Below are 14,582 nucleotides of genomic sequence, written 5' to 3' on the forward strand. Positions count from 1 at the left end.
AATTGAACTTAGAAGAAATTAAAATTGTAGAAAGGTGTTATTGATTTCCCTTAATATCTCAAATATTCAATGCTTTTAACACCTTCAGAATGCAATTTTTTGACATCCCAACAAAACAAGTCTCACCTTGATCACTTTTTTTTTTACGGCGAACATAAATTAACTCATTTTGTAGAAGCGCCTACGTTGACATAAAGTCTTGAGGAACCAAGCCAAACTGACTGGCAAAGCTTTGCACTGCTTTGGTGCATTCGGTCTCTGGTATTCTGGTCTCCAGAGTCTCCCGAGCCTGTCAGTCGTCACCTCTGTTAATTAAGCGACTTGTTTCGCTCGAGCGCCAAAAGCACTTGAGTTTTTATCTAATCTGCGATCGAAATTGTGTAAGCTACTGGCAAGCGAAATAAGTTGAAGCTGAAAGCGAGGCATTGGCGAGGAAATCTTCAAAGATCTCTGTTCGGTTAGCGGTTTATTTAATAATTTAATAAGTGGCACAACATCACGAATATACATTTCGCTGAACATTCGATAATTTTCGGCCATACTCATAGAGCGCAACTGCACTTGCCGCGATAATTATCACGATTTATGAGGCCCCCAAAAAACCTCTTATCGAACAATTGCGATCGCTTTTGTCGGTCCCGTTCATTCATTAAGTGCACGAAAAGGCGTCGAAATGTCCATTATCCAAATGCTTTTCTATATGCACTCTTAAAATTTAGCTTTTTTCGTGTTTGCCAATCACTTGAAATGCATTTGCAGCAAAGTCGTTTCGGACCACTGACAAATATTTACTTGCGTTGACCAACACTGGTTCAGACAAATGCACATGCGCGCAGTTTTTGGGCCTCCTTCAGCGTAGCGTATGTATATCAACACTCATTATTTACGTCTCAGTGAGTTTTGGGCAAGCTTAAGACTTTGATATTGGATATCTGATATTTCTCTCAGCTTAGCCACGAGTCGCAAGTCACAAAAATCGCCCACAGTCCATTGCGTTGGTTATGTTATGTTATGTTATTTTGGGCTCACTCATTTTAGCTGTTAATTTGTCATGAGCTGTCACTTTTTTATTAATAAATGCGCTTGCCTTGTGCACTTTTTGTGTTTTTCTTTTCTTTTCTTTTCTTTTCCTTTTTTTTTGTGGTCGTGTGCGAGCCTCGCATAAAAATGTCATAATTAAATTTATAAACTCTGAGTCAGCCCATCAGCAAACGGGAAGACAACTTAGCTGGGATCTAACAGGGAGTTGAGGAAGTCGACGACATCGTCTAGACTCCAGACAGCAAAGTTAATCCTATATCAGCAGACTTGAACAGACTTCTCTGTACAGCAGGAATTTCCATACAAGAGTTTTCGTCATTCGCAGCAAATGGAATTCATTTTGAAATACATATACATTTATTTATATATGTATATCATTTGAAATATTTCAAGAAATACTTTTATCACAAATCCTCAGATAGATATTCATTCATTAAATTAGCTTATAACATTTATACTTTTATTTTAAGTTGTTATCGCACTGATTTTCTACAACCTCACAACCTTATTTTCTTTTTTCTATTTCCCTAAAAACGCAAACTTTAATTTGCATTATGGCATATTGAAAATTTCGAAGAAAGTTTTATTGCCTTGATGCCTGACTTTTATTGGTGAAAATTGATCGAGAGAATAGCTTTAACTCTTCTATTTTTTTGCCACTCAACTTTGCGAACAAATCAATTGCAGATGCCAATAAAAACATTACGTTTACGAGCATGATCAAACTTTAGTGGATTTTAACGAGTTGGCAGCTCTGGCTAAGAGGAGGTAAGTCAACATTTAAGTGGGTCGCTCGGTCAGCTTGAAAATCTGCGGGTAATCCAAATGACAGCCATTAATGGCACATGCTGTACACGATCAGCAATAAACAAATCATTTGCAATAGACATAAAACTTAAAGAGTTTTTTTTTGCTGCCAGGAACAAGTTTATAAAAGCGTTTCGATCCGCCCCAAAGTTAAACCTGTAAATTTGGTCTCAGTGGGAGTTATTGACTGAAAGGCACGCTCTAATAGTGTTTATTTGTACTTTAATTAACAAATATTAAAATCTCTTAAGTCATAAATTGACTGCACATCTATAAACAACTCATGCCATTTCATTTTAAATTCTTTTTAAAATTGCAAGACGGACTAAATAGTCATAAAAATGAAATGTTACATCTTGGTCACACCCCTTTTGGCAATACTTCGAGGATATATGTTGAATGTTGAAGCTGGCTTATAATAAATCTTCAGGCCTGGACAAACTTTGGTCAAAATAGTTGGCTGGCAGCTCTGTAACTCTTGGAGGCACCACCTCCGGTGCAATCAAGTTGACTTGTAAACTATTTAATTAGTACGTACGCGCCAGCGTGTTAGTTTTGGCTGTAAAAAAGGCGCCGCCGGAGGAGACAAAAATCACCAGAGTCAACCCACGAATGCTTCAGGCGCCGCAGTCGAGTTGCATTGGCCATTTGATGGCGCCGCCAGATGTGGCCAACAGTCGGTGTGTTTTGGCCTTTTTGTTTCATAGTCTTGGACAATGTTTTGTATTGCATTGTGTTTTTTATGGCATATGCAATCCGTAATAGTTGTCAGCTGTCGCTGGTTAATTGTCGATGCATCGAAAGAAAATTGCGTTAATTTGCTTGTTTACGTTGATGTCGCCAAGCAACAACAACAACAACAACGACAACGATCACGATGCTTATGGTCGTAACGATCGTGATGACGACGATGATGATGCGTATCTCTTGCCTGGTTTGTTTTCCATTTACAAATTTTTATCGCCTCAACGAAGTAAGCAAGTAAGCTAACCAGTTGTCAGCCAACTGCATACTTACTATACTATATAATCAATGCAATTTGATAAGCGCTTATCCTGTCGCGTCACAAAAATGCTGCTTTTGATTAGCAATTAACGCTTTATTGAACAAGTTGACAGCAAGCTGAGATCAACTTGGTTTTTGCCACATTAAAGATTTCCATCTCTAATTGACTTTTGTAACTGTTTAGCTATGGGTGGCGAAGCTTTTTACCCACTTTTTACCCAATTACTAATGACTAGCGCAATTCGTTTTATAAATGAATGAAATCATGCATCTAAGAGTACAAGATTAATGTTATTTATTATTGTTTTTTATTTTTGTACCCATCTAATAACAAATGTCTATGAAATTATCTTATTTGGCAATTTATTTTACTCCTTTTGACTTGAATTACTCCCAAAGCTCATTTAGAAATTACCCGTTAATAACATCTTACTTGTGGTTGCAACTTTGTGGTTTACATCTTAATTATTTCCTTATTTTTAACATACATTAGCAATGTTTGAAATGTTAATCCACTCACAAGGATTCCACAGCAAATTCATAAACAAAATTTGCGCATAAATTGACGTAATTTTTTGCATCATAATAAATTGAAATATTTTCAATTCATGTGCAAAATATACTTAAGTATTCAGCTCAGATTTTTTAATTAAAGAAACTGGTCGGTTTTTTGGCTTTTGATGTCACAATGGCAACAGGTTTCCAATAGCAACAATTACAAATCGCCTTCAAGGCGTATTAATTAAGCAATTTGTCAAGCGTCGAAACGGATCAGATCGGATTGGATCAGATGGTCGGCCAACTGAATCACTTTGCATGTCGCGTGTCAATTCCTCATTGATTGGTGTTGGTCTCTGACAAGGCGACAGTTGCGTTATTTAGAACACTAATCATGGCAGTCCCAAATGTTTCAATCCTTTTAAAGACAAATCTCGAGAAGCTGTCAAAAGCCCCCGACTCTCACTCCCTGCCGCAGCCATAAAATGGAAAGGAAAGCAAAAGCCGCCAACGGCAGTCGACAGCTGCAGCATCTCCACACTCTCGGTTCCAGCTGTGAGTATCTGTATCTGTATCTTCAAACTAAAGCTGTTGCTGTTGCTGTTACGGCTGAAGCTGAACCTGATCTCTGGTCTGTTGGCAGCCGCCTCATTGCCAGCTTCTTGAGCTTTTAACGTGTCTGCGCCGCGTGTCTGTAGACAATTTGTTTTGTCGTGCATTTCTCTGGTGATTTGACAGCAAGTTTAGCTTGCCATACCCTGTACTAATTGCTTATGAGAGTCTAATTTAGTTTGTATTAATCTGTTGATATTTAGTAATAATTTTCTGTATTAAATTTAGAATATTTTACAAGTATTTTGAACTTGTTTAATGTCAATATTGTTGGCAAATATTTTCATGTGCTCTTAAAAAATTACCAATCAATTTAATGTTAAATCTGCTTACAGAGTGATTGCTAGTCGAGTGGATCCTGCGATTCTTTCAGTTTGGCATTTTAATAGAAATACTTTGTGAGCATTTTCCTGGTGATGTTTTCCTGTGAATATTGTACAAGTGTGCGTCAACGCCCACATGAGGGGCGTGTTAACTCGATAACACTCCAGCTCAACAGCTGAGTTCAGTTTTGTGCAAATTTCTCATTTCATTTTCTCCCAACTCAATTTTCCTGCACCCGATGCGTGAGTCATGCGTAAAGGCACGTTTCATCATCTGTCCGTCAGTCAGTCAGTCACTCAGTCAGTGAGTACATTCATCCATCCAATCCATCTACCCGTACTACCGTCTGCCTAGCTTCCTATCTGCCTGATTGTCTGTATGCCTCTCTTGTGCTTTTGCATTTGCTTCCAGCTTGTAAATAGTCTGTACATCGTCTGCATGTTGATGGAAATTCCATCATTGCCAGTCCCTCCCCTTACACTCTCTCCCCCTGGGGGGAACCACATTGGTAGCGTATTCAAAATAGACTGGCGAAAAAGTTGTCGCCGATTGTCGGCGCATTTGTACAAATGTCAGACAGACAGGCGGGCTGACAGACACACACAGGCAGACAGACAGACACCCAGAAAGGCAAGTGAAGTTGCAGACTAAAGTTACAAAATGTTGTCAGCGAGGTCATATGTCTCTGATTGATGATTCACTACGAGTCTATAACAACAGCAGCGAAAGTGATAAATGCACTTCAGATCTAAGAAAAAAATACATTTTTTATTCAAATCATGCGCATCATTAAACTGGTTGCAGTATAAGGAATTATATACAACAAATTCAGTCTATAAAAATTATTCAATTTAGTTTCCTCTGAACACTCTTTAAGTGAGCAAAAAATTATGTTTTAGTTTTAATAAAAAGGTATACTCTTTTTTAAAGACTGTAGGAAACATTAAGTACAGCATAGTTATAAGAGTTTTAACGTAAATGTATACTACTAAACAATATGTAGTATAAATTTATATAATAATATAAATTCGTTAATCTTCATACAAATTGTGGACAACTAAAGACAAGTAAGAAAGCGACAGTATTATAATCCCTAAAATACCTAACTAATATTTTGCAAAAATACGAAAAGGGAAGATTATATTTGGTAAATAGTTATTGTACTACAATTAAAATATTCCATAAACTACATAATATACCATATTGTTAGCTAAAGCAATTAACACCCATACAAATATATTTCTTAACTTCATTTCATACAGTCACAAAGATATAATACCCTATGGCTAGCGTGTATAATAAATTGTACAACGAAATTCTAATTTCAATAAAGAAGCATAATATTTATTATGAACAAAGTGCACAATCAAAAAGATTCATGTTCTATGAACTCCGACATTCAAATATAACTCCAGATGTTGCACAGCAATCTGATCAAAGAGTAAAATGCCCTACTAAAATCACATCCTCTGCATTTACGCGAATTAATATCAACACTTTGCCCAGCTCCACCAACAACTTGACTGATAAATTGAAAGAAAGAAGATCTCCAACTGCAAGTCATTTTTATGCAGCTTTCATCGCATGCTCAAAGGGAAGCAACCACACAGATTGAAGGTAAATAAACAATTTGTCGACTCGAAGATCTTCTTTCAGCACCCAAACATAAAGCATAATTAGTGTTAGTCTCTGACAGGAACAGCAGCGATTTGCCCTCTACAAAATATTTATACAGAACTTTCAAGTGTTTTCGCCCCACCAAATTTCTCACAACTGCATTTTCCGGGCAATTGTAAGCACGCGTTTCCCTTCCCAGAATTCAAGAATATTTTCATCAGCAAATGAGAAGCGCGAGGCAAGAACATGGAAAGGTCTGTTACTAAAATATTTGCTACGATTTGAGTTCGTTACAAGAAACAGGTTAAAGAGTGTAATCTGATATAGGGAATGATATAGAAGTTCTTTGCCTGCTGCACAGCCGGAGAATGGATTGTGTGTTAAGCTTATCAATTGCATCGCACCTCGATACTTTTCGGCACTTCGACTTGACTCGACTCTCGGTGGAATGCAGTCGAGAAAAACCTGTCGCCAAGGCGACATTTATCAATGAAGTTCAATGACAGTCGTTGTAGCTTTCGATCAATGATCGTTTATCAGCTTAAATATTGACAAATGGCTCGATAAAGACGCCGCAGAAGAAGAGACACGAAAGGAAATACTATAGCATGATAGTGTTAAACATGTAGGCGCTACACAACAACGCTGACATTGATGAGTGTTGCGAGTTGATAACTGAACTGAGGTGCAAGATAAGAAAAAAAAGTTGAGCCAAACACAAGCATTGATAGCTGAAATAAAAAGGATGGCATGAGACACAAGTAAACTGTTGTAGAACTGCGATTATTTGAGGTTCTAGAAGAGGCAGAAAGAAGATTTAAAAGTGCAACAAGAATATATTTTGAAATATAAACAATCGAATTTTAGCTCCATATGCATTATCAATCAAGGAAGAAATTTACAAGAAGTGCACAAATATTCTTCTTTGAATATTGTTATTTTATCATGTGAAAGATAAAAGATAATACCTCATAGTGATGGACAAATTGAAGAGAGTGCCCAAGTGCTCTTATCCTCCAACATCCCTTTCACATTTCTACTCACGAGATATTTGAATAGTTGATAATCGACTTCTGAGTATGTTATGGCTCCTTCTTCAAACATATACCATGGAGATTGCCTTATTGATTACTCAATCTAGTCTCAATTCACGTGCATTATGATCATTATCAGCACATTTGGTAGTTTACAAAACCATGTGGCACTGATGCTCTCTTTCATTGACCCAATTTCAAGAATTTGTGGGGCCTGGGAGAATTTATTGGAACTGCTGCTGCGGCTGATGCTACGGCAAGCATCAACCTCAATCACAGCGCGAGCATTGCATTTCCATCTCTTATCTCAAGTGTCTGCACTAACGAGCTACGAATTTGTTGTTTCCACGGGCTGCACATCAACAGCCGCTGACCCGTTAAATGTTCCGGTGGCCCAAGGCAGCGCGAGAGGGTCAATGAGAGCGAAGAGAGCGAAGGGAGGGAGGGATGACTCCGCCGTCTGACTGGCGGCGTCAATGTCTTATCAAAACGCTGGTCTATAACATTAATTTATTGCCTGGAGAGGCATGAATACGCATACCAGTTGGGGGCACTTCAAAGATGCCTGGAACCATCAGATATCTGCCAGCAATTAAGCATAAGTTTATTGCTAACCAGCCGACTAACCAACCAAAATGATGTTCTTATTTATGTAAACAGCGCCACGTAGAGTTCCACTTTGGGAGTTTTCCTTTTTTTTTCTCATTTCTATAGATCATTTTGTGGCGTCTTCTCGGTCAGCGCGAAGTTGTAACTCGATTATTTCGTTTCTTGGTGTTTTTGACTTTTGTTTGTTTATAAAAGTTACAACTACAACTACAAATTGCGCCGTGTTTGTATTTATGAATGCCCAACAAAATGTTTACATGCCGTTTTCTGATGTGTGTTCGTTTTTTTATACCCTGTTATGCATACTAAAAGAACATAAAGGTAAAACAGATAATTTCAAATGTCTTCAACATATTTACAACATGTTTTCTTTGAGAGAAATATGAAAGTTACGGCTTGTGTTTTTATGAAAATTTTATTAGTATAGATTTGTGAACGCTAAAAATAGGGTATCTGCTAGTCAATTTTACTTTTATTATATATGGCTAGAGAGTGTGATCTATAAAACTTTAAATGCCTGCTTGCCCTTTAGTTTTATATTCTTAAGTGGTTTATTTATTGGAACTTCACTTCAAAAGCGCGCTCGCAATTTGTATGGGATGTGTATTGGGTTTCCGTATAAAATAACCCTGTGTCTAACAATAACCGAACAGAACTCAACTGAACTCTGTACTTCATTGTGTTCTCGCAGCTTTTGTTTATTTTTAATGAGTTTCCCAATTGCCGCTGCTTCATCCTCTTCTTCCTCGTCGTCATCATCATCATCATCATCATCATCTTGCTGCTGATGTTTATTGTTTTTGTGGAGTTTTGACATGTGTTTCCCCAATTGAGACCGCCCCCATATCATATAACTTTTGGGATATTCCAGAAATTTTATAAAATTCCAAATTACAGTTGTAAATCCTTTATTATTTTTTTTTGGTTCATCTACTGATTAAATCTTTTCCTCTCTGATCTACTTTTGGCAACTGTGTATGCAACATTGCCGTAGCTGGCAGCTGTCTTCCAGAATTATGCACTTCCGTTCAGCAAGCGCAACCAAAAGACAGATGGACAGGTGTGCTGGCCAGGTGTTCGCTTGAATCGCAGATGAATCCGAATGATCTATAAACTGCATTTAAATAAATTATCACAACAAAGGTCTGGACCACAAATTGCTTGTGAAATCCAGCAGAAAATGGGGATAAGCATGATTTATAGCCCATGTAAAATAATTGGAATTGAAGCCGACGATTATGTTTATTTTACAAGGGTTTTGCGGAATCGGAAAATACAGTTTTAAATGTTCAAGGAAATTGCGAACACTTTGTTTTGTGCACTTTGAACAAATTGCCCTAAATTGATAAATCTTTAAAACAATAATTCCTTCATTAAAACAAGTAGGAAAGTCTAGTTTGAGAGATATCCGCTACCCATTTGCAGACAACCGCAAAAATACTAAAATATATCGAAAATTATATTTGGTATATCAATATACCACGTACTACATTCAAAATATACCCATAGAGTACAAAATATATCATATTCTCAGCTACTATGTTATACCCATCACTTTTTACCATACAAAAGTTCTTCTAAATAACTTCTAAAATTTGTATCTGATCGCACCTAAATATGCAGAAATATTAATAATTAATTAATAATTAATAATAATTAATAATACGTGCTTATACGGACAGAAAAAGAATCCATTTCAAGAATTAATTTATATTATGTATCTAAATACGAAGATTGTTTTTCAACTCATATTAACCAATATTTCTGCTCCCATTGAGCACTCCCGTCTTCGTTACTCATTCATGAATAAACTGCTTAAGAGTTTCAACACTTTAGCTTCTACGAATCGCTTTGGATCAATGCATTTGTAGAAAACAATTTCTCAATAAAATGATAACACTAAAAATCAAAAGCAACAGCAACTTTTGCTTTTCACGCTTTGCAGACGAAGATTAAGCATAAAAGGCAATAGAAAACCAACAGTAAAGTTCACTAAACTTCTACAACTTCACATGTCAATAAAAAATTAAAAACAAATAAAAGTCAATGACAGCTAGCAAGAGGCAAGTGGCGAGTTGCGAGTGGTGAGTGGCGAGTGGCAAAGGGAAACAGTTGGAGATCTGCGGCATTTTTTTCCCACAAATCTAAATTTCCAGCACTACGGAGTGCTGTCTGTCTATAACTCGTATGTTGAATGTTATGCTGGATGCATTGTGTAATGCAGTTAACAAGAAGCAAACAAAAAAAAGCCGCGTTAAAAATCAATGAAGAATGCATTCTCCAAACAGTTTGCCGATGGACAAACAGCAAAAGCAGCAGCAGCAGCAACAGCTTTCCAGCATGGATTGTGTAAATATCTTTTAGATAGGAGAGAGAGAGAAAGAGGTTGGCCATGACTTATGGAATCGCGCGATGTATATAAGAATCTATAACCACGCCGAAGCAACTAATGAGCTCTTAAAGTGTGCATGCGTGTGTGTTGATTAGGCATGGCTTAACACACAACAACAACAGAAACAACAGAAACAGAAACAACGGAAATGCAGCGACGTCGGCGTGGCTCAATCATTCAGTAGCCATTGTAGCTTTCAGTAAATGTATCTGTATCTGTATCGGTATCAGTATACGAATCTATCTCTTCGCTTGTAGCTCCTTTGGTGACCCATTTCGAGCGCTCACGAACTTTCGTTTTCTCCATCTAATCTAAACAAGTCATCAATCAATTAATGCCATTAGCTGTTGAATTCGCTGTTTGGCTTTATAAACAGTCAACACGCCGTTTAATCGCAAATAATTTGCTCTATCAATTCGCATTTATGTCTCGCTGTCTCACACATCGCCCAAAGCAGCCCACTTGACTTTGCCAAGACTTGAATTGCACTCAACAATTTCGCTGAATCTATTTACAATTGACTGATTAACTTAACTGTTTGATGCATTTGATTTGCAATGATTACAGCAACCGTTTAAAAGACTCATTTTCAATCACTTGCTCGAAAGTTGTTTCCTGCTGCAATTCAATTTGACTTAAAAAACCGATTCATTTGACAGTCTAGTTTACACTGTAAATTGGGTGTATATTTATAAATGAATAATAATGGAACTGGTATCAATTAAATCATTCTACTGCTATGTTTCTCAATTATGTGAAGGAGGTTGGACATACAGTTGAAATAAGTTCGTTTGGTCCTCTTAAGAACATAAAATAACAAAAATTGAAGAGAAGATACTTTGAAAATTATGTTTTTAATATTTTTGAATTTAATTGTATATGTTTGTATACGTTTGTATTTTACAGACTTCGCAGCTTCCAAATTTATTTTTAAACACATTTAAATTTTGTTTTTATATTCATATATTTTGTTGTAAATATCAAAAAGTGACTTTAAGACTAGTAAGTCTTGAAATGCATAGATCATTGATCGATCATAATAATCATTGCCACCGTTACAGATCGTTTAGAAATGATTACTAAAATTGAATTCTTTGAAGAGAACTGCTCTTAGTCTAAACCTTATCAGACTTGGTCAATCATGTTTTGGTAGCACAGCTATCAACATTCGTCAGAATTAACCAGCGATTATCATAAAAGCCCTCTGTCCTCAAATTATCATCTCCTAAACATATCGGCACGCAACTTTGTAAGAAGCTTCGTCGTTTTAAGGCCCATCTATTAGCAAGTCATAAGCATGTGTCTTGAGAGACCGAAGAATGCATATTCAAGCGAGAAATTGGTTTAGGGCATAACGAATTTAAACGATTCGGCGTTGCCAGTAGACAACACGATAAGCCACTTAATTTTTATGAACAGCGTCGGAGGCGGGGGCTGAAAAGTGCAACACGTCCAGATTGAAATTCTATAACCCTACCACAGACTTTGCCATATGTGCACCGGAATTCTTCTGGTCAACACCTAACCGAACCAAACCGAACTGAACTATGAGTTGAACACATGTTCCTATTAGCGCGTGTTGCGGTTCCTGTCTAACATATTCCGAGATACGAACTACGAGCTACGAACTACGAGTAACGACAACTCACGCAGTCTCAGTCCCAGTTGGCCCATCTATTATATGCTCAAGAGGGTTTTCTAAATGCTCAACAATTGGCCATTGTGTGCATTGTTCTTGCTGTTGTCGTTGTTGTTGTTGTTGCTGTTGCTGTTGCTGTTAGTTTGTTGTTACGGCATCTTCTTTAGGCTCGACCACAATTACTAGAACTAGACCTAGAGTAGGTAGTCGAGGCTTGAGACTAGAGCCTGGCGCTATTGTTGTTCTCAGTTGTTTTGGTGTGCTCTTAGTTTGGGGTCATATGTGCGTCTCAAAGACTGTCAAACACCCACACACACACAAACAAATCCAGATGTTATATCGGTTAAGTGCTGCACATTCTAAATTGTTTTCGATTTGCTTTTCTTTTGGGTTTTCAGTTTGTGCATTTGTTGGGTTATCGTGTTAGGCCTTTACTTTCAATGGGTTCAATTGTTGAGCAATTATTGAAAACAATACAATAATTTGTGTTGACAGAAAATATTGGGATATTGTTTGGGTATACTAAAAAACTGTCATCAATTTCAATAACTATTTTTATTAGGAAGAAATTAAATACAATTTTAAAATAATTTATAAATCGCTCATCGCTCTTATGAAATTATCTATTTTGTTGATATCAAAGTTTAATGTTAAAACTTTTTTGTTCATTTGGAATGAAGTTTATCTGTAAAGTTGTTGGTGCGTTAAGTAGCTACACAACTATGCAGATCGCACGCTTAATAGGCAAAGTTCACAACACAGCTGCAGCAGAAGACAAAGACGCAGAGCAAATACTGAGCAAGCAAAGAACCACATCTGGAGCCAAGACAGCGACAACGACAAAGGCAACGACAACATAGCTGGCCCATAACTGGACCTCTCACGTAATAATGTATAGAATTACAAAAAAAAAGCTAAGAAAAAATAAATAAGTTGAAAAAAAAATCTCTTCCTCCTGTCACAACTTTCACATGAAAGTTCTTTCAACTTGAGCGCCCAAATATGGACGCAAGACACGTTGGACACGACAACGAGAAGAGCAACATCAACAACAAGAATAAAAATAAGAACAAGAACAACACCAACAAGGAAGCCGAACAACGATCGACTTCTTTGAGGCGCAACAATCGATCAAAGCCATATTTAGTATGCAATTCCAAGCTGGGCATTAGACCCCCGATAGTTAAGAGGAAAGAAGTTAGAGAGGAGGCTTTGACTTACCATTCGCATTCGATTTGCTGTTGGGTCTTTGGAGGCGTCCATTGCGACGTCGCTGCTGTGCGGATTTCTTGCCAGATCTGGAACCAAACTCTGCGGAAGTTGTTGTCAGTTGCTCCTCGGCAATGTTACTTTCGATGAGGAGGCCACTTTTAGTTTTGCGACGGCGAGGATTTTGTAATTTCACCGTCGTCGTCGTCGGTTTCTGTTCCTTTATCCTAACTCCTGTCCAGGACATAATGTTCTCATCGAGCACATCCATTGTGGAGGAGGCTGCATAGCTATCGCTGGAATTGTATTCCTTGAGCAGTTGTGCAGGTGAGAAGATCTGAAGACGCTTCGTCTGTGCCTTGGTCTTGCCCTGACGTCCCTGACGTCTGCAGTGGCCATCGATGGCCATCAACAGGATCAGCAAAAGGCAGCAGAGAAGGCAATTGTAGAACTTTCTGGTTTTCATTGTGACACAAAACAACAAATGCTGTAACACAACTCAAATGAGCATTTTAACGACTTGACTTTGAACTTGGGAACTTTAATTATTTCTTCAACTTTGTATTCGTTAAGATTTTTTATAGCTTTTATATCAAAATGATCGCGCACTCACACAGCCCATTTCCAAGAATTTTCATTCATAATTTTAATGCTTTTTATTTCTGTAATTCTCTTTTTTTTTTCGTATTTTCTTCACAATTTCCGCTTGTCAGACGATGACGCGACGTTTGTCTGATTTTGTATTTTATTTTATTTCTTTACACATTTCCTTTGGCACTCTATTTGACTTGGTATGCAAATTCTATCGCAAACTCAACTTTCTATATGTATTTAAAAACATTTCAATCTTTTATTTTCGCCTCTTTTTTTTATTTGCTGCAATTTTTGCGCTATTTAATTTTATTTTCGTTTCACGCACATTTCGCACTTCCCTGCACGGCGACAGCGACAAATTTTTTTCTCTGGCTATTTTCGTATATCCTCGACGCAAAAGAAGCAAAAAATAATGATATCAATACATATAGACAGACAGATGTACATATGTATTTAAAGACGAACTGTGGCGTTGCATAAAGCAATTTCGCATTTATTTATTGGCACTGTATTATCACTGCAAGAGCTAATTTTTATGACACGCTTATTTATCAGGAATAGAATAAAAAACCATAAGAAGAACATAAACACGCACCACAGTATCAACAACAAGAACGAGATGTTTTCTTTCACCGAGACGAACCGATCACAAAACGAACGAACACTCGACGATCTCTTCGCTTCGGTCTTTGAGCGAGATCTACGTCCTACACAAACGACCGTCAAATCGAAACTGATGCGAACGCTCGTGCCGGCTTGGCGATCGTGCTGCCTGTTCGTTGCACTCAGTGATGCCAACTTGTGAGTTGGTGTAAAAAATACGGCTAGATTATAAAAAGAAACAAACACGTGATTGCGTGTTGAATACAAAAGCAGTAAAATATATTATGCTCCTTCAAATTATCTCATTTTGTCTTTATCTCTTATTTATATTTCATTCAATTTATTTCAGACATGCCTTTGTAGATTGTGTTCATATTAAATTGTTAATTTAATGGACCATTAAAATATGTAAGTATATATTCTCATTTTAGTTTATTGATTAATATGTACTAATTACATTCTTATTTGTTAAATTTGATCTCGCGATTTCAAAATATTATTATTATTATTTTATTTTGTTTATTTTCATCATTATCTTACTGATCTCAATTATTTTTATTTATTATTTATATATTTTTTGAGCAGCATGGTAAATCTT

At 37.0% G+C, this 14,582-nt stretch overlaps 1 protein-coding gene and 1 long non-coding RNA gene across 2 annotated transcripts in view; one reads left to right on the forward strand and one right to left on the reverse strand.

Moving 5' to 3' along the window:
• The window catches only part of LOC133847368 (laminin subunit alpha lam-3), an 84,737-nt gene extending 70,634 nt beyond the window's left edge, over window positions 1–14,103 (reverse strand). Inside the window, 1 exon segment of the mRNA XM_062282357.1 lies at window positions 12,800–14,103. Within this exon segment, the coding sequence (XP_062138341.1) occupies window positions 12,800–13,253 (454 nt within the window). The 5' untranslated portion in view covers window positions 13,254–14,103.
• LOC133850826 (uncharacterized) lies at window positions 5,600–8,948 on the forward strand. The gene is made up of 3 exons (XR_009895708.1): window positions 5,600–5,728; window positions 5,794–5,904; window positions 8,542–8,948. It is a non-coding gene; the product is annotated as an uncharacterized LOC133850826 (long non-coding RNA).
• Window positions 14,104–14,582: the final 479 nt, after the last annotated feature.

This window comes from Drosophila sulfurigaster, chromosome 2L, assembly GCF_023558435.1.
Source record: "Drosophila sulfurigaster albostrigata strain 15112-1811.04 chromosome 2L, ASM2355843v2, whole genome shotgun sequence".
Taxonomy (NCBI): Eukaryota; Metazoa; Arthropoda; class Insecta; order Diptera; family Drosophilidae; genus Drosophila; species Drosophila sulfurigaster.